This window comes from Schistocerca nitens, chromosome 5 (genome assembly GCF_023898315.1).
Source record: "Schistocerca nitens isolate TAMUIC-IGC-003100 chromosome 5, iqSchNite1.1, whole genome shotgun sequence".
In the NCBI taxonomy this organism is placed as follows: domain Eukaryota; kingdom Metazoa; phylum Arthropoda; class Insecta; order Orthoptera; family Acrididae; genus Schistocerca; species Schistocerca nitens.
Window position 1 is genome coordinate 133,602,822 of NC_064618.1, and position 27,542 is coordinate 133,630,363.

The following is a 27,542-nucleotide window of genomic DNA, read 5'->3' on the forward strand; positions in this document are numbered from 1 at the left end:
AACATCCAGAACAATGGGTTATATATGTTTCCAAAATCAGATGGCAGTCTGAAGAATCCTGCATTTCATCCTGGAAAGTCTGTGTTTCAGGAATATGCATGGAAGATCCATGTTGGAACAACTGCAAAAAGAAGTGTTATAAAAAGTTTACACATGCAGAAAGAATGAACATTTTTGAAAGATATTATAAAATTAGAGACATGAGAGAAAAAGAGGCTTTATTCACAATAATACAGACAAGATGTTTAAACAGACTAGCACATAAACAAATTCATAAAAAAACTTCACTGTTATCTTCTGCTTGCCATGAAGAGCAGAACAAATCCAGGTCTGTAAGACAAAAGTTTTAGAACACACTTGGAATCTGTAAAGGTGTTATGGATACAACGATAAAGGAAAGAACATCCAGAAACACAAGTGAAATAGATAAGAGGTGCTACATGTAAAGAAAGTCACTTTGTCAGAACTTTTACGAAAATGTACCACATCAAGGTGATCCAGAAGGATCTGAATTATTTGATGATGCAGTGAATGACTTCTGACAATGAGATTTGTTTTTGAAATCTTTTGGTTTGTTTTAAAATGAAAAAGTGAATAAATAACAGTGTATTTCAGAAGGTTTGACTCTGTAGTTCATGATTAAAACAGTTCTTGCATATACCAACATTATTATGTATTTTTTTTTATAAATTTTGGAGATCACAAGTAGGTAACTTGTCACCTGGACCAGGGTAACAAGTAGATATCTCGTTTTTAACTAAAAAACAGTCAGTTTTGAAAGGAAAATGAGAACAAACCAAAAAATACTGGCCTTTTCAAAATAAATAAGCATATGAGATCAGAATTATTTCAAACACTTTATGTACAGTGAAGCTTTAAAATTCTGAGAAATTTTCAAATGTATTTATTTCAATAGTAGCTATTTTAAGTTATCTAGATGTACTAAGGTGATGACATTATATATGAAGAAGAGCAAAACTGAAGCTAATACTGAATCCTTCTCTGTGTGTGTGTGAGAAGGCATCTATGGTGAACGACGACACCATATTGTTACTCCAGCAAGTCTAGTGCTGTTCCTTATGAGCCTTTTCATTGTATTTTGTCTACCCACAGTAATTCATATGTTTTATGCCATTTGATGACACACACACACACACACACACACACACACACACACTCTTTTTAAAAGCTGTCTGTATTTTTCCTGTGTCAACTGTTGACACGAAGTACTTATTTCATGTATTTCACATTTCTGCTGCATCACTAACAGTTTTATCCTCCCAGAATAAACTGTTGTATGTTGAGCACATACTTTCTGCCTGAGGGTTTTTTTCTACAATATCCCATGTAATTTTTATTTTGTTCTGGAAGCTTCCTATTCTCTTGTAATACATGGCTTTACCCTGTCTAATGACATTAAGTTCTTTGCGATATTATTATATCATACTGTAAGACACAGACAACAGCACAATTGCAATGAATCAAAGTTTATTCTTCTTCCAAATACATCCAAACGACAGTTGAGAACATAGGAATGATGATACAGGCAGTTGCTGGCAGTAAGTATGAACACAATATGACAGCAGGTGCTGACTGCACTGCACTTATGAAGAGGAGGGCTCCAGTAGATGACAAGACAGATGCTGTGCTGTGTGCACAAGACGTGGCCCACCACAGGCAGCCTCTGGTGGCCGGCCCATGCAGATGCCATTAGTGGCACATTTGAAGTGTTGTGCGCTGGTGGCCTGATGTTGTGGTACGTGTTCGAGTATTACATACAGGGTTATGGCACCCCACCCCTTGGGGAAAGGGCAATTCATCGGTGAAGTGGGTGGCCGCTTTGTTGCATATGACAGTATTGAAGGACCCAACATCTCCAGTGGCAGCGAAGCATCTTGAGAAAGTGCGGCAATGAGCATCAGGGTGTTGGACCCCCGAGGAGAGGCAGGGGGCAGCAACATCTACAAGAAGGGTGAGTCCCCTGCAGCAGGGACACTACGTGAAGCTGGGAGAGATACTTAAGGGAGGAGGCAGAGCCTACAGATCCACGGCCCTCGCCTTGGTGTGACTATGCAGCTGGTCGTGGTGAAGCACCATCAGCCCATCACTGGAGCACACCATACTGAGATGGCAGCCTCAGAAGCTGTGGTGGGCCGTGACCAGAATCCACTTTGGTTCGTGGCTGAACTCCTGACCCCAGACTGTGGAGTCAGCAATGAACCACATCAATAGGCATTGGTGGGATGGCATGAGCAGATGCAAGAGGGTGCATGGCAGGTGATCATGGAGCATTTCAGCAAGACTCCAACCATGCACCAGCGTAAACCTGTAGGAAGTCAAGAAGCTTGTCAAGGCATCAACTGTGGAGGAATCCACAATGAACTTCCCCATTTGGATCTTGAACATGCAGACGAGACGTTCTGTCTCAGCACTAGATTGGGAATGAATAGAAGGAACAGGCGTGGCAAATGCCTTGATGGGTGTAAAAATTGTAGAAGGCCTGAGACACAAATTGTGGACCATTATCCATCTCAAGCATGTAAGGAAATCCTTCAATAGAAAAAATTTGAATGAGGGCCTGAATAATAACTGCTGCTGACATCAAAGTACAGTGGATAACATATGAAAACTTTGAGAAATCATTAACAACCAACAAACAGTAAGAATTTAGGAAGTGTCCCATGAAATCAACATGGACACATTCCCACAGATGCTATGGTGTTGGCTATGGAGATATTGCTAGCTAAAAGGACAACACCATCAAATACCAAGAGGCAGTGATTGAGGGTAAAATAGTTACACAGAGGATCAGAAGCCCTGTCCAGCCAACCATGCTGAACAATGTAAACAACTTGATGCAAAACTGGATGGCAGCAACAGCTGCTGCGATCAGGGAGCTCAGAATAACGAAACCCTTCCATTGTAAGTTATGCCCCAACATCTAAGTGAAAACAGAGGAGTTCGTCCTGAGAAAAAGTGGGATATGACCCCACTGGAAGCCAGGACACCACACTGGCATTGGCATGCTGCACAGTAGGCTGAAAATGTATTTCAGAGTTGTAGTGAAGCAGAAACAATGCCCATTGCTGGAGGTGATGTGCTGCTTTGTCAGGCAACAAATCAGAAGGGCTAAACAATGAAGTGGACATTTGAGCTATACAAGAACACATGAAACTTTTAGAGGGTATAGATAATAGTGAGTGCTTCCTTTTCAACTTTGGAGTAGTGCTGCTGAGTGGAGTTGAGCATTTTTGATACAAAAGATACTGGATGTTTGTAACCATCCTCATATTGATGTGTGAGAATGGTTCAGGTCCATACTGAGAGACATCCATAGCCAAACCAGATGGCAGCCAGGATAGAAGGTAGCCAAACAAGGAGCAGAATGTAATTTTGATTTCAAAAGTGTGAATGTGCACTCACAGACCAGCGACCACCAGAGAGGAATGTTCTTGTGGGGCAACCCATTGAGGGGATGGGCCAATGTGGCTGCACCAGGCGTAAATATATGATGGAAAGCAATTTTTACTCAAAAATGTTTGAAATCCTTTGACATTTGTAGGGTGAGGCGGAGCTATGACCGTGGTGATGTGATGACGTAAAGGCTCACCATCCCAAGAAACCTCGGACACCAAATACACAATGGATGACTGAAAAAAGTGTCACTAGGTCAAGTTGCATTTCAACCTGCAGTAAAAGTGGCACTGCCTAATCCATCCAAGAAAAGAAACGGGAACTCGGAACAAAGAGAATCTAACTGATGGTAAGAGACCTGCTCAGAAACGTGGTGCACCATACCCGAAATGGAAAAACCAAAAGTATTGAAAGCATCCAAACCAAATAAATCCACAATGCCAGAATCATTCATTACAAAAAAAAAAGTCAAAGAACAAACCACAGGTTTATACAGAGTGGTAACTGTAAATTAACCCCCAACTTGGAGTACACTTCTTGTTGTAACTCACCAAATGTTGAGTAACCAGAAGCAATGCCTGCCAGAGATCCCAAATCCACCTAAGTTTGGGAGATCAGTAAAGACATGGCTGTACCTGTGTCCACTTGTAGTCTGAGAACTTTGTCAATCACTCACACTTCAATAAACAGTTTGTCATGGTTCCTAATCACTGGAGAAAATTAATATCCATGTCCGTGTCTGCAGAAGGGGGCTGGGAACAACACACAGATAATATACACCCATTTTTCATATAGTTGTTGAATTCATCCATTGCTTAGGGCACACAGCCATCACGTTATATGAAGCACTATGGGCAAGATGGGAGCACAGAATGCTGCCATCACTTTGGTTGCTTTGGAGGTGGTTATTTGGCATGTTGCTGTCCAATGCGGTGCAGGGACCACATATGTATGGCTGCAATGTCATATGTCATCTCCCCCCGACGAAAACTGACTGACATCCAATGACCAGGAACAGGAACCACCATGGTGATGTCACACCGAGCCTCAGTCTCATTCTGATCACCAACAGCTCGAAAGATTGAGCAGTATTTAACACTTCAGCCAAAGATGAATTCTCACACTGTAGTGATCCTTATCAGGAGACAAACAAATGATGCATTATGGACCATAGAATCAGCACGGGAATTATGATGAACATTTGTAACAAACTGACATTTGCAGCTGAGGCCATGGAGTTTGGCCACCCAAGCCCAGTAGGACCAGTGGGGCTGTTTACGATAAGGATAGAAGTCTAACACATACTGCTATGACATACATGCATTTACGGTGATAATTTGACAACTTACACATTTTGTTGAACAAAAGTGACATAGGTTCCTGGAGTGGGGCTAACTAGCAGAACAACTGGTAGATACGAGGAGAAATCCAAGCAAGGAACAAAGTGACACCAAAAGTGAGGGCGTGTTACCAAAGCCACTTCTTGTAAGCCTCCCTGTCTTTGGCTGAGTCATCATAAGGAGGAAAGGGTGGAGACTATGCTGACAATCTGGAAGCCTGCATATTCAATGTAGCCGACAAGTTCATGATACCAACTGCAAGAACCTGCTGGTGTTCAACGAAAGATTGGAGCCCTGCCTCCATGGACAGAAGAACCAAAGGAACAACCAAATAGACTGACCCCGCAGAAGTGAACACCACACTCATCACCAGTTGTAACATACTGTAAGACACAAACGACAGTACGTCCATAACGAAGCAAATTTTAACCTTCTTCCACATACAAGCAAACAACATTTAAGAACATAAACAGAGAAAGTCCAGATACTGATACAAGGAGATGCTGACAATAAGTGTGAACACAGTATGAAAGCGAGTGCCAGCTGCACTGTGTTTATAAAGAGGAGGGCTCCAGTAGGTAGTGCAGTGGATGCTACACCGTGTGCACAAGTCATATGGGCAACCACAGGCGTCCGACCCGTGCAGATGCTATTGGCAGAATATTCAAAGTGCAGCGCACTGGCAGCCTGGTACTGTAGTGCTTATTGAGGTATTACGTGCAGGGTTTTAGCAATTGTATGTAATGAAGTTCTGCAAATCTGTCGTGGCTCTATATTATGAAAGAGCTCCCGTTTCCTTCTATGTGGTATTACGATGGTATTAGCTACAAATCTCATTGTTTATTAATATGGCGCGCGCGCGCACGCACACACACACGCACACACACACACACACACACACACACACACACACACAGAGAGAGAGAGAGAGAGAGAGAGAGAGAGAGAGAGAGAGAGAGAGAGCAGAAAATGCTGTAGCTGGCTTAAGGTAGTTGTGCTAGCCACTACTTGCTTACCAACAACTGTGGTGCTAATAGCAGCTTTCATATGCTGTAGTGTCAGTCTGAACCCCCCCTCCCTCTCCTAGCAGAAAGTCTGTATTACATTTATCATCTTTGTCATAATTTGTATCATCTGCTCTATGAACAGTTCGTCTATCTCTTCTGCAAGCACTCACCCCTGCCCCCTCCCCCACTCTTTTCACTGTGGAGTTCTTCCCTTCTGGGTTTACAAGTTTGGTCTATATCACAAATTTGTTTAAGCACTTAACATAATTGTATGCATTTTGGCTATCACCATCATTAGAATCTTTGTTAAAGGTTCCTCACTTGAATTTTTTCATGAAACTGTATAGGGTGCTTGAAGAAATTTGTGACCAAGACTGAACATTGATTATAAGTGCTTATATGATTGAGTTGGACGTGGAATTTTTTTCAGCTTTCCCCCAGTGAAGCAAAATTTGCCAGTGGAACACCAGTACTTGAAGGATTGTGCTCACTATACTGATAAATAATTTGCAGTCAGCTGTAATCAGGGTTCAGATTTTAACCCTCTTATCTATTGAAATCTTTGAAAACACTACACTTCTGTTATTCTGCTGTGGCTTCATTCAGTTGTTCTGCAGATGTAACAGTTGGAAAACATTAATTATGTTCTAGAAACTCTTGTATGTGTCACTATGTGGAGAAAATCCATCTCCATGAAATGATGGAGGTTTAGCAACATTGCTGTCTGGTCATGAATGAAAGCAGAGGATTATGTGATATTAGTTACTACTTGCACTTCATTATTGAGAACTCTATTAGCAATTTTGGAAGTGGCTCCTTGTTATTTCCATAATGTAGAGTGAACTAACAGAGCAGACTGACTGTTCCCTCTCAGAGTCTCCCAGCCTCTATGTGGCCTTTTCATGACAGAGACTAATTATCAGAACAAGCGACTTCTGAGAAGGTGACAGTAAATGAAGGTGAATAGAGAGACAGACAGACATGGTGTAGGCAGAGAGGAATATATCTACATACTAACCCTACATTTCAAGATCACTCTCATCATGGTGATCACAGGCATCACATCTCCCTTTTGCACCAATATATTTTTCAAGAGAAAGTTTGAGATTGTTCTGTAACATTCTTGAGTTCTTACGATTATTTTCAAATGTTTTAGAAATTTCTACAGCACAACTTGGACACAAGCACGTATCACACTGACCTGAACTCTGGCAAAATCATCATAACCCATGAATTGTAAACATAAAGGAACAACTCATTTAAAAGAGACAGAGGTAAATTACATGAACAAAGAATGGTTATGAGTGAGAACAGCAAAAAAAAAAAAAAAAAAAAACTTGGTTCAATAAAAAATCAACACGAGGATGGAAATAATACTCGAATCCACTGATACAATGATTAATAAAGACAAAAGCATAAACTCCCCCAGCACATTTCCTACATTCACTCAGTGTCCTTGCAAAAAATGTTCTAAACATTATAAAAGCAAGTCAGTATTCATACCACAGACTCCACATATTTGAAATAACTTAGATTCAACTTTAAAAGGCTCGTTCCCGGTAATGTTAGAGTACAGTATGACCATCAATGAAGCAAAAGGGCAAACATTCCATTGTTGTTGAGTTAATTTAAATCTTGTTTTTCAGGCAAACAACTATACATTGCATATTGGACCAACATAAAACTTATTCATTTTTGCATCCAAAAGCACAACACCAAATGTAGTTTGTAGCAATATACTTTGAATAAATTAGATGCAATACAGGTGAGATGATTAGTTGCACATTTTCTTCAAATTCAGAAAACCAATACCAAACATGACCAAGTGAAGTGGATCTTTATAGCTAGTTTACACTTTTTTATAAGTCCACTATAGTTTGATTAAAATTACTTGATGGTTGATATATGTCCCTTGCTACTAAATTGCTGCCACATCGGCTGCCTGCTACTGCTGGGTTACAGATGACACATAAATATGCTGGGTCACTTCATAAGTGCTGTTGTTGTGTAATGTGGAGCAATGTTAGAAGTGGCCGCTGAAAGGTATGACAGAAAAGGCAGACGCTCTGTCAACAGCTGATTTTAGGTGACCAATGAATAACTGTGGCCGATGATGCATTTCGTACCCCCTAATTTAAATTTGTGTCTTGTCTTAACCACAACCTCGTGATGTGCAATGTATCTGAGAAAACATCAGTCAACAATCTGTGTCAGAACTAAAATTTCAGCGATTAAAGAGAACCTCTACAAGCAAACTCAAGACAAAAAAAAAAAAAAAAAAAAAAAAAAAAAAAAAAAAAAAAAACATTCAGTTTCAGTGCTAAAAGGAAAGTAATATCTTGCTGTCATTGCTTACCTGAAACTATACTCACACTGACTACACAAGCTGCCACTTACCAACCAATGTACAGTCCTTGATGTAAGTTGGGTGCGGATTATGTGCAACAAAAGGAGATTCCAAATGAAAAAAGAATGATAGGAAGAAAAATAAGACCAATGGTGAAAATGGTGCAGCGAAGTACCGTATTTACTCGAATCTAAGCCACACCAATGAGACTCGAAAACAAGGAAAAAAAGATTTCCCGAATCTGAGCCGCACCTGAAATTTGAGATTCGAAATTAAAGGGGAGAGAAAAGTTTTAGGCCCCACCTCCAAATCGAAACAAAGTTGGTCCATTGTAATATGAGACACAATTTAGGTCGAATGAATGACGGTACAGATACAGTAGTTTGGTTCGAGTCGTAAGCTTAGCAGTTAAGCTTTGCCAGGTAGCCATTGCTATGCGTCAGGCGCTCCGTCCGTATTTATACGGGTACCCTTCCTTTTTCACATGCTTCGTCTAGTTTGAATTCATTGCTTATTTTTCTTTGATCTGATAAGTGCCGTTCTCTTTGTTATAGGTGTTTACGTCACTCTAAGCTGAAAATGCATTACTATAGTGTGTTATGCATTGTTTGTCGCATTCTGATAATGAGTGTTTACGGCCTGTTGCCGCTCGCGGAATGGCTTGCTTCTGTGCACGCTACCACCGCTTACAATTTAAAAAAGAAAAAAAGGAGAGGAACAGTCTCATTAGCGAGACACTGGCAAGAACTGCTATTTGTTGTTACTTACACTGCTGCTTTCTTTGATATTGGTCAACAAGAACCAAATAGTAGACTGCGTATGATAGAAGATGTTCTGAACAAGAGTTTAACGAAAAATTTTTCTCCGTTAGAAAACCTTTGCAGACGCCTCTTTAGTACATTACATTCTGCACAGAAATTAGTCATCTTAAATTTAAAAATCCAGTCAATTGCCGTGCTTCATTTCTGACTGTATCACTATTAGGCATAAGAATAATACGAATATAAACATGACACGATACGTATATTCTTCCGCGTTTGCTGTTGTTTCGTAGTTTATTAGGCAGACAGGATTTAAATGACATAGCAGCAAACACGAAAGAATACATGGCAAAATGTTTATATTCGTAATTTTCTTATCGTGAAGAGAATACTGCATGTGATTCATAAAATTTCCTATTAGCAACCATCTCTTCTCACAGGTAGGAAAAAATTCAGAATGTAGAGTTGGCCGTATTGACAAACATCCCAAACACTCTTGCCAGTCGGACCATTGAAATGCTGCTACATTCGAAGATGAAAAATACGGAATTTGTATTTACTTCATTGGATAATGTATGAAAATGCAGTGGTCGAAACTTGGGGCGGAGAAAAAAAGCTCGTCTTCCACCTTTTTTTAAATTTACTTACTGACGCAGAGGTTTTGGCGCCAGTATCTTTCTTTGTGCCTGCAAAGCATGCCTGTGTAGCGCTACATATATTAGACGGCAGAAGTTATTTGTGGTGGCACCTACTAACATTTTTCAGAACTTCCGCTTACTTTGCACTCGATTCTAAGCCGCAGGCGGTTTTTTGGATTTAAAAAAAAAACGGAAAAAAAGTGCGGCTTAGATTCGAGTAAATACGGTATTAGAAATAAAGAAATACATTCAAACCAATTAACTGAATAAAAATAATAATCTTTTGATTAGATTTAGAAATAAAAAAAATTTCCTGATGTTTGACAAGATTTGAAGTTACGCTGAATTGTGCCTTGTGTGGAATTATCCAGTAGTGTTTGGTTAGTGCTGAGTAGGAAACGTGGGTAGTGTGTGTGTGTGTGTGTGTGTGTGTGTGTGTGTGTGAGAGAGAGAGAGAGAGAGAGAGAGAGAGAGAGAGAGAGAGAGAGAGAATTGTTTGGGTGCGGCTATTGTGCATGATTATACACGAAATAAAAGTGCCAGACACATGATTTGGAATTCAAAGACATCAATAAAGAAAGCCGGACATGGACTTGAAGTGAACTGATCAATTGTTGTGGCAGTCTGGCCATGGCAAATGGTTCGGGCTTGATACTGAGTGCTCAGGTGGAGGAAACCGGCTCCAACACCTTAAGTGTCAACTATCAAGAAATTGTAATCTGATTTTTTAAATGCATTGTATTTCCCTATATTTTGGAAATAAAGTATTTGCAGTTTTCTTGTGCTACATCTTTCAGTACATTAATTTGTTATGCTGATCTTTCAAACATTCTATCATGGCTATATTACCTGCAAAAATAAAAATCTTTTTCCACACTATTCCTCTTAGTCTCGATTCTTAAATGTTTCCAGGGCTTCCGGAGTTTAATTTCTTGTATTATTTCTTGTAATGTGCATTTGAAAAAGAGTTGAGAGAGACCATCTCCCAGTCAAACTCCTGTTACGATTTCAAAGGGTGTAGAGAAATTCTGGATTTGGTGCTATTTAACAAGCTGACTGGCGTATGGCCGCCAGTGACCAAATCAGCACCACACACCTGATGCTGTGTGGCCAGTGGCAGCCACAGCAGGGCCTCGTACCATGTGCCAGGCCTGGCTTTGTGGTGAAAGCACCCATCACTGAGCAAGTGGCAGTGGACATGTCGAGATTGCTCTCATCTAGAATTTTTTTCATCAACTGTCATTTCTGTTGGTATGTTAAATAGCGCTCACAGTTGATGGAATTATAAACCGTTTTAATATCTATCATTATTATCTTTCTCTCAGCATCTAATTAGGTTTATACTGTTGCAATTGTTATTTACAAACAACAGACGACACATGGCATGTTCTTGATGTCAGGTAACAAGGTGCATCATTGCTGCCTTAATAGGTTACACTGACACCACCACAATAGTTTGACATATCAAACCTTGTGGTTGGCTTACTGATTGACCTAATATAGTGAGACAACCAAAGATGTGGGGGTAGCAATATGCCCATTTACATATGGCGGTAGCGTCGCCTACACAAGATATAAAAGGGCAATGCATTGGTGGAGCTGTTATTTGTACCCAGCCAGTCGTGAAAAGATTTCTGGTGTGATTTGGCCACACAACAGTAACTAACCGCTCAACGGTAATTAACAGACTTTGAATGCGGAATGGTAGTTGGAGCTAGACACATCAGACGCCAGGCGAAAGGAGGTCTGACTATATTAGGAGGTATCCCATGACTTTTGTTACTTTAGTGTACTGTCATAGTGGGAGTTATGGTTTGATAAATATTTTAATACTTTTACTGTAGACTTTAATGTTTATTTTTTTTCCCCAAACCAATTACTGGGAAAGTTACTTATAAATTTTTACATAAAATGTACGTCTTACAAAATAATTTACAAAATTGGAGTGTTTCATTAGAATGCTATTTATTAACAGACATTTTAAAAATAGTATCTTTATTTTACATTTCTCATATGTACAAATACAAAGATGCACAGAAAAATTAATTTTGCACCAACAAACAGCATTCCCAAGTACACTCGCTAAGAGAACAGCAACTACCAATCAAAAGAAGTAATGAAGTATCACACTGATAGTATGTAGCTTACATGTGATGCTAGGAGATCTTTCACAGTTTTGTTGCCACATCTTCCTTTTTACATTTCTGTAATATAGCCTATTTGAGATGCAAGCTTGCAACTTAAATGGAATACGCACTCAGGCTGGCAAGAGGTCAAAATCATCATTAACCAACACCATTGGCACATGGCTTTCATCAATACTGGGCCGGGCCTTATATTCACACAAACTCAGCTCTTTCATTTTCCATTCCCAGTCCATACACTGAACTGCATGTAGTGCTCCTGCCTCAATTCGGTGCCGCTGTAACATTGCCTCCTGTGAACAACAGAAAAATGTTTCTCTCTTCACTGTAATAGGTGTAGCATGAAGTTCAGCACCCATTCTGAAAACACACACACGCACACACACACACACACACACACACACACACACACACACACCTGCTTAGGCAAATCAATTCTTTCTTTATGGAAAGGACAGATTGCAACTCACTACACAGATGAAACATTAAGATGCACACAGGCACAATGAAGAAAAAGGAAAAGAATGCTAGAAATATTCAGCTTTCCAACTACCTCCTCCATCACATCAGAACTAGAATGAACACAAACACTGTCCTGCCTGCACTCTAAAGCCTAACTGCAATTGCACATGAGGTGAGCAGCAGTCTAGCTGGGATAGATAGTGGGGATATGGAAGAGGTTTGGGGTAGGGAGAGGGATGGGGAGTGATAGGAAGATAGGGTGAGGAGAATTGTGAATTGTGGTTTATTAGTCTCGTAATGTACATAATCTAAATCATTTGATTTAGGTACAGGAGACACGTCAAAATTTTGGTAAAGTTTTACCATATACATACAACACCTGATTTTAACAAATGGTACCATAACAATAATACAATTTTGCTACACATACAATAAAAGACCAACAATTAACTACCCCTTGCTCAAATTATCATGTCATCCTTTATGAATTCTTCTACTAAATAGTAGCATTTATCCCACAGAATCTGCTGTAGCCTTATTTTTAGACTCTCTGGCTTCATATTAAATATATTTTTGCCCATTCGCTTGTTATATATTGTCATCCCCATATACTGTGGAGTTTGTGCATATAATTTCAAATGGTGTGTGGGTAAAATGAAATTATTTTTATTTCTTGTGTTGTACGTGTGGTTAAAATGATTCTCCTCAAATAATTTTTGTCTGCTGTGTACAAAGATTATAATTTCATAAAGGTATGTGGAGGGAACTGTTAGGATTTGCAGGTTCCGAAATAATGGGCAACAAGACTGTTTGTTGTTCACTACACATGTATCTTATAATTTTCTTTTGCAGTTTCAGTATCCGAGATACACTACTTGAATTTCCCCAAAAAAATGATACCATACCTTATGACAGATTCAAAATAACTATGATATGCTATTTTTTGTGTACTCATGTCAGTAGAGTTTGCTAGTATTTGCATTGCAAATGCAAAGTTGCTTAGTTTATTTGATAGGAACTCAATATGTGTACTCCAGTTTAAGTTGTTGTCCACATTTAGTCCCAGGAATTTGACTGTGTTAACTTCTTCCATAGGATGATTGTGATGATGTATTTTAAGATCCACACATTTCAAATGTTTGGTTTTGAAATGTACCATATTGGTTTTTGCAATGTTCAGTTTCAAGCAATTTAACTGGAACCAGTTTTCTAGAGTACCCATTGTGCTCACAATGGAGCTCTGAATTTTTTCTGCCTCATCTTCAATTAAAACAGAAGTGTCATCCGTAAACAGAACTGACGGGGAATTTATATTTATGGGCAAGTCATTTACATAGAATAGGAACAGGATTGGCCCCAAAATGGAGCCTTGAGGCACACCTTGTGATACTGTACTCCATTTAGAATAATAATTCACTGCATTTGATGTGACACCTACGCTTTGCTTTCTGTTGTGCAAGTATGATGTGAGCCATTTCAGAGCTTTGTCCTTAATCCCATATTTGTTTAATTTGTAGATAAGCAAGTCATGGTTCACCGAGTCAAATGCTTTTGAAAGATCACAGAAGATACCTGCGACTTTACTCCTCTGATCCAATGATTTGCATATCTTCTCAATAAAGTTATTTACTGCATCCAGTGTGTTTTTTCCTTGTTGAAATCCAAATTGGTTACTTACAGTAATATTTTTTACGATAAAATTTTTGATCTGATTTGTAGCTACTTTCTCAAACACTTTTGACAGGATTGGGAGAATAGAAATAGGGCAATAGTTTCCCATCTCTTCCCTCGACCCTTCCTTGAACAGAGGTCTCATTTCGGCATATTTTAACACATCAGGAAAGCACCCCTGTTCAAAAGATTGGTTGATTATTTTAGCTAGCGGGGGTGCTATTATGTCAGATACTGCTTTAATCACTTTACTTGGTGCCCCATCCACTTTACTTGGTGCCCCATCCCATCCATTAGAATTTTTATTTTTTAATGACAATATAACATTTTTCACATCCTTTATTGTGACTTTTTTTAAATCTGTGAGATACTCAACTTCTTGGTCGAGTCCAAAGGGATTTACTTTACTCTGATATCCTGCTACATCAACTTCTGACTTTGCTACATTTATGAAGAATTCATTTAAACACTCTGATATTTGAGCTGGGTTTACAACAACATTATCATCTACTTTAATCTTAGTTATCTCATTACTACTGACTTTAACACCTAACTCTGACTTGACAACAGACCACACTGCCTTTGTCTTACTATTATGTTGTAAAATAAACCTATTGTTTGCCATTTGTTTTGCTGCCTTTACAACTTTTTTTAATATTGCTTTATAATGTTTCACATACACAGCAAAATGTCTGTTTTTGTTATGTTTCAGTTCATTATGTAGTTGCCTCTTTCTGGCACTAGAAATTTTTATACCCTGAGTTATCCATTTAATCTTCATAGTCGTTCTGTTACATTTGGCTTTAAGTGGAAAAGTTTCATTAAATATTTCAAGAAAGCTACTAAGAAATTTGTTATTAAAGTTAGTACTACTTGAGATACAGCTGTCATAAGACCATTCAACCTCTCTTAACTTATTACTAAATATAGTTAGGTTTTTTTCAATGAAGTTCCTTTTCATGTAGCTTTTGTTACATTAAATTTCTTTATAGTGTTTTGGTAGTTCAATGAATAATGCGGAGTGGTCAGAGATTCCTAAATCCAAGCAAAATTTATTAACATCTTCAAACACATAATTTGTTAAAATATTATCAATACAGGTCGCTGACTGTGCATTTATTCTAGTGGGTTGCATGAAGTTTGCTTTGAAGCCAAAGTTTTTTATTAAGTCATTGAATTTGGACACATCATTGCTGTCAGCTATGATATTAATATTGAAATCAGCAGCTATTATAATATTTTTCCTTTTTTCTTTATTAAGATTTTCAAGAAGGCACTTAAATTTGAGCAGGAAAGCTTCAATTGTAGTTTTGTCTGGTACTCTGTAAATAGAAACTACTAAGACATTTAGGTCCCTTAACTCGATGCAACAGCTTTCAAATATACATTCTTTATTCAAATGATTAAAATCGTTCCTTACTTCATATTTCATGTCAGAATGAGTAAGTATGCAAGAACCTCCATGTGATTTCTCTCATCTACAAAAACTGTTAGCTAATTCGAAATTTTCATTTTTATTAAGTATTTTAATATTACCACATGTAAGCCAATGTTCATTGAGGCAGATAACTTTAATATTTTAAATTCTGAAAGAATAATTTGCAAATCGTCATGTTTATGATTTTTGTTTGAAAAGTCGGCACTGAGACCATTTATATTCAAGTGCATTATACATGGACACTCTTTTTTATGGGTTTTTTATGGGTTCAGGCATAGGCCTACTCTTCCTTGGGTACTGTTTCGGTCTCGCCATTTTTGTTAGCAATGCTAGTGCTGCCTGTGGAAGTGAGCAGGGACATGTTGGGGACAGGATAGGGCTGCTAGATGCAGCATCAAAAGTTTGTGATTTATTTGCTTCACTCCTGTGTGTTACTGAGTCACAAGAGAAGTGCTCCTTTGTGCAACAGTGGCTATGTTGGGGAGGGAAGGTAACTGGATAGACAAGGCCTGGAGATCAATTTCTGGACAAGATAGTGAGGGCAATTTTAGTCTGTGAATGCCTCAGTGAGGCCACTGGCATATTTGTAGAACTACTGCTCATCACAACAGATGTGACAGCCACAGGTGGCTAGGCTGTATGGAAGGGGCTTCTTGGGGTGAAATGGGTGGCAGCTGTCAAAGTGGAAGTACTGATGGTGGTTGGTACGTTTGATTTGAATGGAGGTACCAATGCAGCCATCCTTGAGGTGGAAATCAAATCAACATTGAGGAAGGTGGCTTGTTGAAATGAGGAGGACAATGTGTAATGAGTGTGAGAGGTGCTGAGGTTCCAGAGGAATGTGGAAAGGGTGTCCTCGCCCTCAGACCAGATCATGAAGATTATGAAGTATTCCTCTTGGTAGCCCATGAATATCTCAGCATAAGCCAATACCATGCCGGTGTCTTTTGCTGTACCACAGATTTGATTTAAGCAGTATTGTAAAAGGATAAGTAATTGTGGGTGAGGATTTAGTCATTCATGGTGACCAGGAAGGAGTTTGTAGGTATAAAGTCAGTCAGGTGTTGGGAAAGATAGTGTTTGGCCACAGACCTTGGGGATGCTAGTGTACAAGGATGTGATATTAACAGTGATTATCAGGGTACTGGGTGGTAAAGGAACACGAACTGCGGAGAGAGTCATCGAAGAAAATGGTTGGTGTATGTTATACAGGAGTGTAGGTTACAGGTAACAGCCTGAAGGTGTTGGTCCACAAGATCAGAGTGTCTCTTTGTGGGGGCACAGTAACCATAACAAGAGAGAGAGAGAGAGAGAGAGAGAGAGAGAGAGAGAGACTCAGTGGAAAATCTCTGGGATGTACCTAAGGATCTGAGGAAAGTCTGAAAATTCTGCTGGATTTCTGGAATGGTGTCACTGTGGCAGGACTTATATGTCTATGTATTTGACAGTTGGCACAGATTCTCTGCCAGATAATCTCCATAGTTCATAAACACAGTGGTGGAGTGTTTATCAGCAGATAGGGTTATAATAAGGTCTGGATCAGTTTCCAAGTGGGTGATTGCTGCTCTTTCTGTGGTTGTGAGGTTGATTTCCATGTCAAATCTAAAAATTAACAATGAAGGTATAGAACCAGTTGAAAAATATTTCTATTTACAAGAGGAGATAAAGAGTAAACAATGGAAATCTGTCACATGTGTGAGTTGCATTTGCGGGAGAGAGTGTGTGTGTGTGTGTGTGTGTGTGTGTGTGTGTGTGTGTGTGTGTGTGTGGGCGCGCACGCCATACAGGCCAAAAGCTAATTTATGACAGTCTTTTTGTTGTGGCTGTCTGTGACTCCACACCTCTGCTATATGATAACAACTTTCCTTTTCATAATATTGTTGGAGATAAGGAGTGAATGGTTTAGAAAAGAAACAACAGTAAAAATGGCCTGATGTGCTTTTGGTACACTATGCACATTTTTCAAATTAAAGATTGTGGCATGTCTCAGAATGAGAGTTTAGTATCAGTGTGTTGCTAGTTTTGACGTAAGTCAGTGGGGCACGGACTTTTAATACTATAGGCAATCAAAAATTGAAGTATGGAAGGATGGAATAATGACAGTATTATGAAAGATTTCTACTCACCAAATAGTGGAGATGTTGAGTTGCAGACAGGCACAACAATGCTACACAAAAGCTTTCAGCCAACTGGCCTTCTTCTGAAGCAGACAATGCACATTTACGCGAACACAACTCACACACACACACACACACACACACACACACGACTAGAGCTCTTGCAGCCAAGGCAGTTACTCACAGTCTGGCCTCGGTGGCCCGAAGGTGTGGTTGTGTGTGTGTGTGTGTGTGTGTGTGTGTGTGTGTGTGTGTGTGTGGGTGGGTGGGTGGGTGGGTGGGTGGGTGGGTGCGCGTGTATTTTGTATACTTCAGAAGAAGGCAAAAGCATTTGTTTAGCAATCTTTTTGTTGCAACTGTCTGTGACTCAAGATCTCCATTATATAGTAAGTAGCAAACAATCTTTTCTATCATAATTCTGTCAATCAAAAACTGAGGATAACTCAGTGAGCCACGGAGAGGTGCAGGTTAATAATTACTAGGAGAGACAATACAGCAAGCAAATGAATCTGGTAGCAGTTAAGAATGGAAGACATAGCTACAACTGTAATGAAAATGAAATGGAGATGAACGGAAGATGTAGCAACATGAATGGATGGTAGGTGAACTGAGGAAATATTTTACTGTTTTCCACGTGATATGGTAAGAGTGATGATATTACCTAATGGGAGGTAGATAAATGAAATAAGAAAGTGTGAAAGATAAACAAGGATGCTTTAGCTGAAGATTTTAAGGTGTGGAAAAGTCTAGAGCATACCTTTACCCAGAAGTGGCTGATGGTGATTATTAAATAAAATCTAGAAGTTTGTAACTGTGAAAAGTGTTCAAGATTCACAAGAAAAATAAAGCTACTAAGAGACAGAATTTTGGTCAGAGCTTATTCAAGAGGCAAAAATTTTAGTACTGCTGATGTACTTTTAAATATGAATAAATTATTCTTAACTTATGGAACAATGAGTTTCTAGGTTGGGAAAGGTTGGAGAAAGAAAGCCAAAATGATGGGATAAGAGGGAACCACCTGTGCCCTCCCCTCCCCCCCCCCCCAAAAAAAAAGAAAAAAAAAGAAAGAAAAGAAAAGAAAAAAAAAGAAAAAAAAAAGAAAGAAAAAAAGAACACACACACACACAAAATGTGTGGATAAGTATTAGCCAGTCATTATGTGTCTTTGTAATCTTACAGTGTGGGAGGTAAATATCAGAAAGTTGAAATTGTGAAGAAGTGAAAGTTTATTATTCACACACAGATAATATATTCTCGAGTGATAGTCATTTTTAGTTTTGTAGGACTGTTCATTGAAAAAAATGATGGGTTGACAATGTGTGATGAATTTGTTCAGTGAACAATACAACGTTATCCCGTGTTTCCACAGGCAACAAAAGTGATGTCACTCAAATGGCGAACACTTCAGCGACACCACTTTCAGCCATGCCACAAAAGTTTAAGTTGCTTTAACACCACTTTCTTCCCCCACTACTGATTAGCATCATTTGACTGCCAGCTTGTCGCTCAATGCACCTTTGCAAAATTTTGGATTTTGTGTTAGTAATTTTGCCATTTGAGAGTTTCACAGTACCAAAATATGGCTGACAGATGGTTGTTAGCAAACCATTTGTACAATTTAGTGAAAGGTATGAAGAGTGCACAGTGCTGCAGAGACAGATGATTAAGATATCAAGCATTGCTTGAATTTGTGAATGGTGTGTGGGAAAACATCCCTGGTTGTGACTTATGAATTGCACATGCTAAAACAAGAAGCATTCACAACACCTACAACAACCAGCTCAACTAATCTTATCTGAGTGCGCCATCTGGTTCCCAAAAATGTTGATTTCTGAACCTTACGTAAAAACTGTATAGTTGTAAATAAAATGGAGCATAAAAACTTGTTACTTTCTTTTATGCAAATTTAGAAAAAAAAATTCTGCATTTTCTGTAAATTAAAAGTGAAATAGTACAATTAAAAATAATGCTATTACTGTTCTTAAGACAACACAAAAAACTGCTCATTTAAACTTGAACGATAAATGCACAGCTATCGTGACAACTAAATGGTGTGGAGTATGATTTCATTATGTATGGTGAGTACCAAGCAACTCTGACAACATAGTACTTGTATGCTTTTAGTTTAAATGGTATGTGCCTTGAACCATGACAAGATGATGATTATTTTAACAAGAACATAATATCAACTTTCAACATTCAAGGTTGCCAGTAGTTAAAGGCTTTGCCACTGCAGCTACGAGCTGATGTTTCTAACATATGATGCATGGATAAGATTCATTCGTGAGAAAGCAAGTATTATTGAGTAATTAGTAAAAGTTATTTGGAGTTTCAAACAGCTCACTTAATGCTAAAGATTGTGAAAATTAATGCAATACCGGTAGTGTAGTCAGATTCTAGTACTAGCTATTTCAGTGCTATTAAACACTTGCCCTGTGGATTTGAGAAAGGAAGTAACACAGTTGCATGTGGCCATATAATTTCAGCTAGAATACAGCTTTTAATAAAGGAATTCGCCAACTATATTAGAGCCTTTTAGTACACTTCCATGAAGCATAATTCCAAAATTCCATCTAGAATAACTGTAATATTTCATCTTATTTACCCGATGTGGGGTACAAGAGTGGAAACACCAGCATTTAAAAGTCTTTGGGGCATTGTAAACAGCTTCTAACACTTCACACAAAAGCTCTAAAATTTTACTTCTGTGAATGTAATATGAAAACTGGAAAAATGACAGGTAATCACCAGAAAAATATTGGAGTGTTACTTCTGGCTTCACATGAGGCAGGACTGCACCTCTAATGCCAGTATCAATTTTTTTTAATAGAGCTCAAATCACTGCTCTACAAGTACCCTAATTGGTTTCTTTTATTTAAAAGTGGGTCATGGATGGGTCTTTGTTTTTGAGTGCTACTTTGGTTGTAAGTTCTTTTGAAGCCACCATGTTATTTCCGTGTAAAATCCACTTCCAGATCCAACATTTGTACTATCTCTTCTTCTTAGTGGATCTTTGGCTCAGTTCTAATGCCATAACCTGGATGACAACATGAATGTCCATACGAGTAATTCCAGCTGGTGCCATACTGGAAACACTGTCGCTGGATTCTGACTGGAGCAAGTGGAAAGGGCAGCATATGGCACCACTACCATATAATCCATCATGCCACTTGCTGTGGAGTCACTTTTGTTTTAGAGTGTGCCCTAATAAACTGCAGTTTGGAAGAAAAAAAAAGGCATCATCCTTCAAATGAAAAACTACCATGAAATTGATATAAACTAGTAACATACACTATGTGATCAAAAGTATCCGGACACCTGGCTGAAAATGACATACAAGTTCGTGGCATCCTCCATCAGTAATGCTGGAATTCAGTACGGTTTTGGCCCACCCTTAGGCTTCATAACAGCTTCCACTCTTGCAGGCATACGTTCATTAAGGAGCTGAAAGGTTTCTTGGGGAATGGCAATCCATTCTTCATGGAGTGCTGCACTGAGGAGAGGTATCAATGTCGGTCAGTGAGGCCTGGCATGAAGTCAGGTTCCAAAACATCCCAAAGGTGTTCTATAGGATTCAGGTCAGGACTCTGTGCAGGCCAGTCCATTACAGGGATGTTACTGTTGTGTAACCATTCTGCCACAGGCTGTGCATTATGAACATGTGCTCGATCATGTTGAAAGATGCAATTGCCATCCCCGAATTGCTCTTCATCAGTGGGAAGCACGAAGGTGCTTAAAACATCAGTGTAGGCCTATGCTGTGATAGTTCCACGCAAAACAAGGGTTGCAAGCCCCGGCCATGAAAACCACGACCACACCATAACACCACACTGCCTCCGAATTTTACTGTTGGCAGATGACATTCATCGGGCATTCGCCATACCCACACCCTGCCATCGGATCACCAGATTGAGTACTGCAATTCGTCACTCCACACAATGTTTTTCCACTGATCAATCGTGGAATGTTTACGCTCCTTACACCAAGTGAGGCATCGTTTGGCATTTACCAGTGTGATGTGTGGCTTATGAGCAGCCACTCAACCATGAAATCAAAGTTTTCTCACCTCCTGCCTAACTGTCATAATACTTGCAGTGGATACTGATGCAGTTTGGAATTCCTAAGTGATGGTCTGGATAGATGTCTGTCTATTACACATGAAGACCCTCTTCATCTGTTGGCAGTCTCTGTCAGTCAACAGACGAGGTCGGCCTATACGCTTTTGTGCTGTATGTGTCCCTTCACGTTTCCACTTCACTATCACACCAGAAACAGTGGACCTAGGGATGTTTAGGAGAGTAGAAATCTCGCATACAGACATCTGACAAGTGACACCCAATCACCTGACCACGTTCGAAGTCCGTGAGTTCCATGGGGTGCCCCTTCTGCTCTCTCACGATGTCTAATGACTACTGAGGTTGCTGATATGGAGTACCTGGCAGTAAGTGGCAGCACAATGCACCTAATATGAAAAACTTATGTTTTTGGGGGTGTCCGGATAATTTTTATCACACAGTGTACATGATTTTAAAAACTTGCTTCTGGCATACATATTTACACACAAGGATCATGAGATTCGAGCAGTCAGGATACATGGATGTTTTTTATTTTCACATGCTGCATTTGTTATGAAACTCAGAAAAGAAAGTCTCCTACTTTCTCAGGTATTACCAGGTAATGAATCAGAAAAACAAGTGAACACAGGTCAAAATAATATTTTGGTCATTCTGCTTAGTACTGACTAGTTTAATTTGCTCTAACAAGAAAGAAGACAATTTGGTACAACAGTCTCTAGTGTGTTCAGGTGACTGACTTTTTAGCACTTGTTTGCCAATTTTTTATTCAAAACTTGATTTGGGCAAACAGTAAAATGTTTCTTCGTCATCTGTGACCTGATGGGAGTCTCCCGTACCACACAGAAGGAATATTAGAAACCACCTTAAAGTGAAAAGAAATTACTACAAGCTAATTTTTGTAAACAAAAGCCCATTTGAAAACAATCTGTTCTGCATTTTTTTCTGGGAACAAAGTCTTACTGATGTGGGGTACAAGAGTGAAAATACCAGCATTTACATGAGTCATTTGGGCGTTGTAAACAGCTTCCAACACTTCACTCAAGAGCTTTAAAATGTTACTTTTGTGAATGTGATATGAAAACTGAAAAAATGACAGGTAATCACCAGAAAAATATTGGAGTGTCATTTCTGGCTTTCTTAAAAAAGTTAATGTTGTTGTAACTGACAAGCAGTATACTCCATTTAAAAAACTGATAACTGTACTTTACAAAATATGTGAATAGCTTATAACTAAGAACTTGAGCCACAACACCTTGATGTCTTGTAAATGTGGGCTTTGTTTCTTCAGGTACAGTGGGAGCACTGTGCGGGTCATGTGCACAATCACTGAACCTATACAAATCACTTTACTTGTGAAGCTTTTTTTCTCCCAACTGTACTTTACTTGTAAGTATGTGCATATATTTTAAATGCTTAAATGCTGAATTTTACTAAAAGATGTCATTACTACACAGATATGAAGTAGAATGATTTCAATTTGTCACCCAGAAAGCCCCCAGTATGCCACTTACGACAGACAGGATCTCTGTCCAGGCCCAATGGATATCACATATCTAAGAAGGTGCCATAAACTGACAGAATTCTGTCAATACATTGTGTGAATTAATCAATGTAAGTTGGGGTGCAGCCAGGGCCATATCAAGAGGGTGGCAAGGTACATTCCGCCAAGGGCACAGGCATAGAGTGCGACCCAAAAAGTAATCGGAAAACAAGAAAAAGGCAGTTGAAGAATTAACCAGAAGAGTTACATTAGTTCTCTCGAGGTCTCCCACAACTCACTATCCAATCTTCTGCCTACAAGAAGCAGATTCTCTCTCTGCTCACAGCCATAAACACACACTGCTGTCACAGTCTCATATTTGCAGTGTCATTTCATCCACATTGCATCATACAGAAACAACTAAGACTGAACACGGTTTCTGCAGCAACAGTGTGCTTGGTTAATTGAGCTGCTGCCTACAGAGCTCACACGTCTGACAATGGAGTTCTAGTTACTAAATTTCTTGCTGTTTCAGGATCTCAAAGATCGGTGAGCAGTTCATGAAGCAAGTATGCTATACAACTGGAAGCTTCTGTCAAAAATGGTGTAAGACTGAGCCAGAGTGCTTCAAAGTACGAGAAATGTGCAGCTGAATTAAATGTGATAAAAAAAAAAAACTACTTAAGACTGAGTAGGGGTGAAAGCAGATTGTCAAATTTAGTAATTTCATTTATAGAACACGACACAGCAGTTTGACTTGATGCCTATGACATAATTAATGACTTTGCCTCAAGGCAAGGAAATGCATAGTAAAATTCTACCAAAACCCAATGCCTGGAAACTGATGTATACTTCGAGAAAACATCACCCTGAAACCAATGTGCATAAGTGTCATTAACAGTAAGATAAGGATTTTTTTATTTATTCACTACAATGATAAGAGTTGTGTGTAATATTTTTCATCAAAAAAGTTCATTTAAATATTAGTTTTCATGCCTGCCTCAATTTTATTAAACCTACTTAACCCCCATGAACCATGGACCTTGCCGTTGGTGGGGAGGCCTGTGTGCCTCAGCGATACAGATAGCCGTACCGTAGGTGCAACCACAACTGAAGAATATCTGTTGAGAGGCCAGACAAACGTGTGGTTCCTGAAAATGGGGTAGGTTGGTTGGTTGGTTGGTTTGGGGAAGGAGACCAGACAGCGTGGTCATCGGTCTCATCGGATTAGGGAAGGATGGGGAAGGAAGTCGGCCGTGCCCTTTCAGAGGAACCATCCCGGCATTTACCTGGAGTGATTTAGGGAAATCACGGAAAACCTAAATCTGGATGGCCGGACGCGGGATTGAACCGTCGTCCTCCCGAATGCGAGTCCAGTGTCTAACCACTGCGCCACCTCGCTCGGTAAAATGGGCAGTAGTCTTTTCAGTAGTTGCAGGGGCAACAGTCTGGATGATTGACTGATCTGGCCTTGTAACACTAACCAAAACGGCCTTCTTGTGCTGGTAGTGCGAACGGTTGAAAGCAAGGGGAAACTACAGCCATAATTTTTCCTGAGGGCATGGAACTTTACTGTATGGTTAAATGATGATGGCTTCCTCTTGGGTAAAATATTCCGGAGGTAAAATAGTCCCCCATTTGGATCTACGGGTGGGGACTACTCAGGAGGATGTCATTATCAGGAGAAAGAAAACTGCCGTTCTATGGATCAGAGCCTGGAATGTCAGATCCCTTAATCGGGCAGGTAGGTTAGAAAATTTTAAAAGGGAAATGGATAGGTTAAAGTTAGGTATAGCGGGAATTAGTGAAGTTCTATGGCACGAGGAACAAGACTTCTGGTCAAGTGAATACAGGGTTATAAATACAAAATCAAACAGGGGTAATTCAGGAGTAAGTTTAATAATGAATAAAAAATAGGAGTGCGGGTAAGCTACTACAAACAGCATAGTGAACGCATTATTATGGCCAAGATAGACACGAAGCCCACACCTACCACAGTAGTACAAGTTTATAAGCCAACTAGATCCGCAGATGAAGAGATTGATGAAATGTATGATGAGATAAAAGGAATTATTCAGATAGTGAAGGGAGACAAAAATTTAATAGTCATAGGTGACTGGAATTTGATAGTAGGAAAAGGAAGAGAAGGAAATGTAGTAGGTGAATATGGAATGGGGGTAAGAAATGAAAGAGGAAGCCGCCTGATAGAATTTTGGACAGAGCATAACTTAATCATAGCTAACACTTGGTTCAAGAATCATGAAAGAAGGTTGTATACATGGAAGAGGCCTAGAGATACTGGAAGGTTTCAGATATATTATATAATGGTAAGACAGAGATTTAGGAACCAGGTTTTAAATTGTAAGACATTTCCAGGGGCAGATGAGGACTCATGACCACAATCTATTGGTTATGAACTGTACATTAAAACTGAAGAAACTGCAAAAAGGTGGGAATTTAAGGAGATGGGGCCTGGATAAATTGACAGAACCAGAGGTTGTAGAGAGTTTCAGGGAGAGCATTAGGGAACAATTGACAGGAATGGGGGAAAGAAATACAGTAGAAGAAGAATGGGTAGCTGAGAGAGATGAAATAGTGAAGGCAGCAGAGGATCAAATAGGTAAAAAGACGAGGGCTAGTAGAAATCCTTGGGTAACAGAAGATATATTGAATTTATTTGATGAGAAGAGAAAATATAAAAATGCAGTAATTGAAACAGGGAAAAAGGAATACAAACGTCTCAAAAATGAGATCGACAGGAAGTGCAAAATGGCTAAGCAGGGATGGCTAGAAGACAAATGTAAGGATGTAGAGGCTTATCTCACTAGGGGGTAAGATAGATACTGCCTACAGGAAAATTTAAGAGACCTTTGGAGAAAAGAGAACCACTTGTATGAATATCAAGAGCTCAGATGGAAATCCAGTTCCAAGCAAAGAAGGGAAAGCAGAAAGGTAGAAGGAGTATATAGAGGGTCTATACAAGGGCGATGTACTTGAGGACAATATTATAGAAATGGAAGAGAATGTAGATGAAGATGAAATGGGAGATACGATTCTGCGTGAAGAGTTTGACAGAGCACTGAAAGACCTGAGTCGAAACAAGGCCCCGGGAGTAGACAACATTCCATTAGAACTACTGACAGCCTTGGGAGAGCCAGTCCTGACAAAACTCTACCACCTGGTGAGCAAAATGTATGAGACAGGCGAAATACCCTCAGACTTCAAGAAGAATATAATGATTCCAATCCCAAAGAAAACAGGTGTTGAGAGATGTGAAAATTTCCGAACTATCAGTTTAATAAGTCACAGCTGCAAAATACTAACACGAATTCCTTATAGACGAATGGAAAAACTGGTAGAAGCCGACATCGGGGAAGATCAGTTTGGATTCCATAGCAATATTGGAACACGTGAGGCAATACTGACTTTACGACTTATCTTAGAAGAAAGATTAAGGAAAGGCAAACCTACGTTTCTAGCATTTGTAGACTTAGAGAAAGCTTTTGACAATGTTGACTGGAATACTCTCTTTCAAATTCTGAAGGTGGCAGGGGTAAAATACAGGGAGCGAAAGGCTATTTACAATTTGTACAGAAACCAGATGGCAGTTATAAGAGTCGAGGGGCATGAAAGGGAAGCAGTGGTTGGGAAGGAAGTGAGACAGGATTGTAGCCTCTCCCCAATGTTATTCAATCTGTATATTGAGCAAACAGTAAAGGAAACAAAAGAAAAATTTTGAGTAGGTATTAAAATCCATGGAAAAGAAATAAAAACTTTGAGGTTCATTCATGACATTGTAATTCTGTCAGAGACAGCAAAGGACTTGGAAGAGCAGTTGAACAGAATGGACAGTGTCTTGAAAGGAAGATATATGATGAACATCAACAAAAGCAAAACGAGGATAATGGAATGTAGTCGAATTAAGTCGGGTGATGCTGAGGGAATTAGATTAGTAAATGAGACACTTGAAGAAGTAAATGAGTTTTGCTATTTGGGAAGCAAAATGACTGATGATCATCGACGTAGAGAGGATATAAAATGTGACGTAGAGAGGATATAAAATGTAGAATGGCAATAGCAAGGAAAGCATTTCTGAAGAAGAGAAATTTGTTAACATCGAGTATTGATTTAAGTGTGAGGAAGTCATTTCTGAAAGTATTTGTATGGAGTGTACCCATGTATGGAAGTGAAACGTGGACGATACATAGTTTAGACAAGAAGAGAATAGAAGCTTTCGAAATGTGGTGCTACAGAAGAATGCTGAAGATCAGAGGGGTAGATCACATAACTAATGAGGAGGTATTGAATAGAATTGGGGAAAAGAGAAATTTGTGGTACAACTTGACTAGAAGAAGGGACCGGTTGGTAGGACATGTTCTGAGGCATCAAGGGATCACCAATTTAGCATTGGAGAGCAGCGTGGAGGGTAAAATCGCAGAGGGAGACCAAGAGATGAACACGCTAAGCAGATTCAGAAGAATGTAGGTTGCAGTAGGTACTGAGAGGTGAAGAAGCTTGCACAGGATAGAGTAGCATGGAGAGATGCATCAAACCAGTCTCTGGACTGAAGACCACTACAACTACAACTACTACTACCAACAACTACTACTACTACTACTACTACTACTACTGCTACTACTAATGGAA

At 39.3% G+C, this 27,542-nt stretch overlaps 1 protein-coding gene across 1 annotated transcript in view; it reads right to left on the minus strand.

The window, feature by feature from the left end:
• Positions 1-11,455: 11,455 nt before the first annotated feature.
• Positions 11,456-27,542, minus strand: part of LOC126259410 (ankyrin repeat domain-containing protein 12-like) — a 57,686-nt gene continuing 41,599 nt past the window's right edge. The window contains exon 6 of the mRNA XM_049956188.1: positions 11,456-11,944. Coding sequence (XP_049812145.1) covers positions 11,765-11,944 — 180 coding nt within the window. The 3' untranslated portion in view covers positions 11,456-11,764. The remainder of the gene's footprint in view (positions 11,945-27,542) is intronic.